Source organism: Lathyrus oleraceus, chromosome 4 (genome assembly GCF_024323335.1).
Source record: "Lathyrus oleraceus cultivar Zhongwan6 chromosome 4, CAAS_Psat_ZW6_1.0, whole genome shotgun sequence".
NCBI classification, from domain to species: Eukaryota; Viridiplantae; Streptophyta; class Magnoliopsida; order Fabales; family Fabaceae; genus Lathyrus; species Lathyrus oleraceus.
In genome coordinates, this window is record NC_066582.1 from 455,710,142 (window position 1) to 455,711,840 (window position 1,699).

General features: G+C 33.3%; 1 protein-coding gene across 2 annotated transcripts; it reads left to right on the plus strand.

Annotated features, from left to right (window-relative positions):
- The first annotated feature begins 409 nt into the window (after positions 1 to 409).
- Positions 410 to 1,699, plus strand: LOC127076090 (uncharacterized). 2 transcript variants are annotated; one of them, XM_051017649.1, is made up of 2 exons: positions 410 to 1,195; positions 1,282 to 1,629. In XM_051017649.1, the coding sequence occupies exons 1-2, from the start codon at positions 671 to 673 to the stop codon at positions 1,312 to 1,314; spliced, it is 558 nt and encodes a 185-aa protein (XP_050873606.1). In that variant the 5' UTR covers positions 410 to 670; the 3' UTR covers positions 1,315 to 1,629. The 2 variants fall into 2 exon arrangements, with proteins under 2 accessions (XP_050873606.1, XP_050873604.1); XM_051017647.1 differs by having other exon boundaries at positions 416 to 1,195; positions 1,390 to 1,699.

The following is a 1,699-nucleotide window of genomic DNA, read 5'->3' on the forward strand; positions in this document are numbered from 1 at the left end:
AGACTTCGAGTACGACATGCACATCTTCGACTTGACTACCACCGAACCATGAAGCTAACCTTATCGAAACTAGAGTTCGATACAAATATCACAAAAATTACTTTTTTTTAAAAGAATAAAATCGAAATATTTTTAAAAATGTAAGTATAGAGGATAGATAAAATTTTCTAAGTAAAGTGGTGTTAATTCCTGAGATATATAGTTTTATTTGGGGTTTCAATAATTATCGGTTGGTTTATGTTTTTATTTTATTTTATTTGAACATCCTTAGTAGTGTTTTTGTTAAAACACCATTACTAACATGTAACTAGTCCATTTATTTACATGAATATAAATTTGAAAATATTTAATTGGATGATACAAATAGTATTGGCTTAGAGAAATGGTTTTGACTAATTTCTTTCAATATTTTTCTTGGACTAAAAAACATGTTCCTTGAATATACACACAACAGTCACATTTTTCAACAAAATTACACTTAGCACACAAAAACAAGCACCTTAACTAGAACTTTTGTTCTTTAGCTTCAAACAAGAAAAAGGCAAACATGACCGAATGGACCAACATTTTCTGTCATAGGAGCTTCTCCTAATCTCTTCTCCATTGCCACCTTGTCTTTTTCTCTATATGACACCAAACCAAAAACATATCCAAAAGCTAAAAACTAGTAATGGATTGTTGCGCGGAAGAGAAGAGCATGAAAATACCAAAGTTACCCCTATTGAACACTCTACCAATTATCCATTCACCAGAGAGATCAGGAACAAAAACTCCTCCATTTCATATCACAGTATCAGTTCCATTTGGTTGGGAAGAAGAGCCAGGAAAACCAAAACCTTGTACTGATCTTGTCACATTCTCAAATCCAACAACTTTCAAGTGTTTGGAACTTCCTCCTAGGTTGTTGGTTGATACAAAAGTTCCATCCCTTACAACAGTCTTTGATGGACCCTACAAAAAAGATTGTAGTGGAACTGAAAAACTTGGGACTTTGATTCTTAAGAAAGAAATGGGGGTAAAGAAGAAAGGGTTGTTTCGTAATTGGAGGAAAAAGGATATTAAGGTTAAAAAACATGTATTTTTGTCATGTTCTATTGATAAGGATAAAGATAATATTATTGGTGGCATCATAGGTAGTGACAAGAATGTGAGGATGAGGAAGAAGATAAAAGATTATGCCAAGTCTTCTGTTTGGGTAAATTTTTTAAACTTTTTTCTTAGTTAATTTATTATGCTTAGATTTGGGTTATTCAATCAATAAATGTTCATCAAACTTTGCAGCATGTTCTATCTTGTTCATGTGGGCTTGCATAGCAATCTTAATGGACAGTTTTGTTCATGCGTAAAGAAATGGTCCCATGATGTTTGGCACTTGTTTTGATTTTGCAGACAAAGATGTGTGAGAGATGGAAGCGTGTGGTTCAATGGAAGAGTGAAAAAGTGAACAAGAATCAGTGTTGGTGGTGTTAGAGGCTATAGGATTTTACCTAGGGCTAGGGTAACATGGTCATGTCAAAATCAATTACTATCTGCATGATGAGTGATGACCATACATATGTACTGTGTTTTTCCTAATTTGTCTTTGTTATATCTTTACGAAATCAAATATCACAGGTCATTCAGGGTCTACTTCTCGCTATATCACTTTGTATTTGTAACACTTTGCATTGGAAGCTGTTCAAACCTTGTAGTTTTTCAA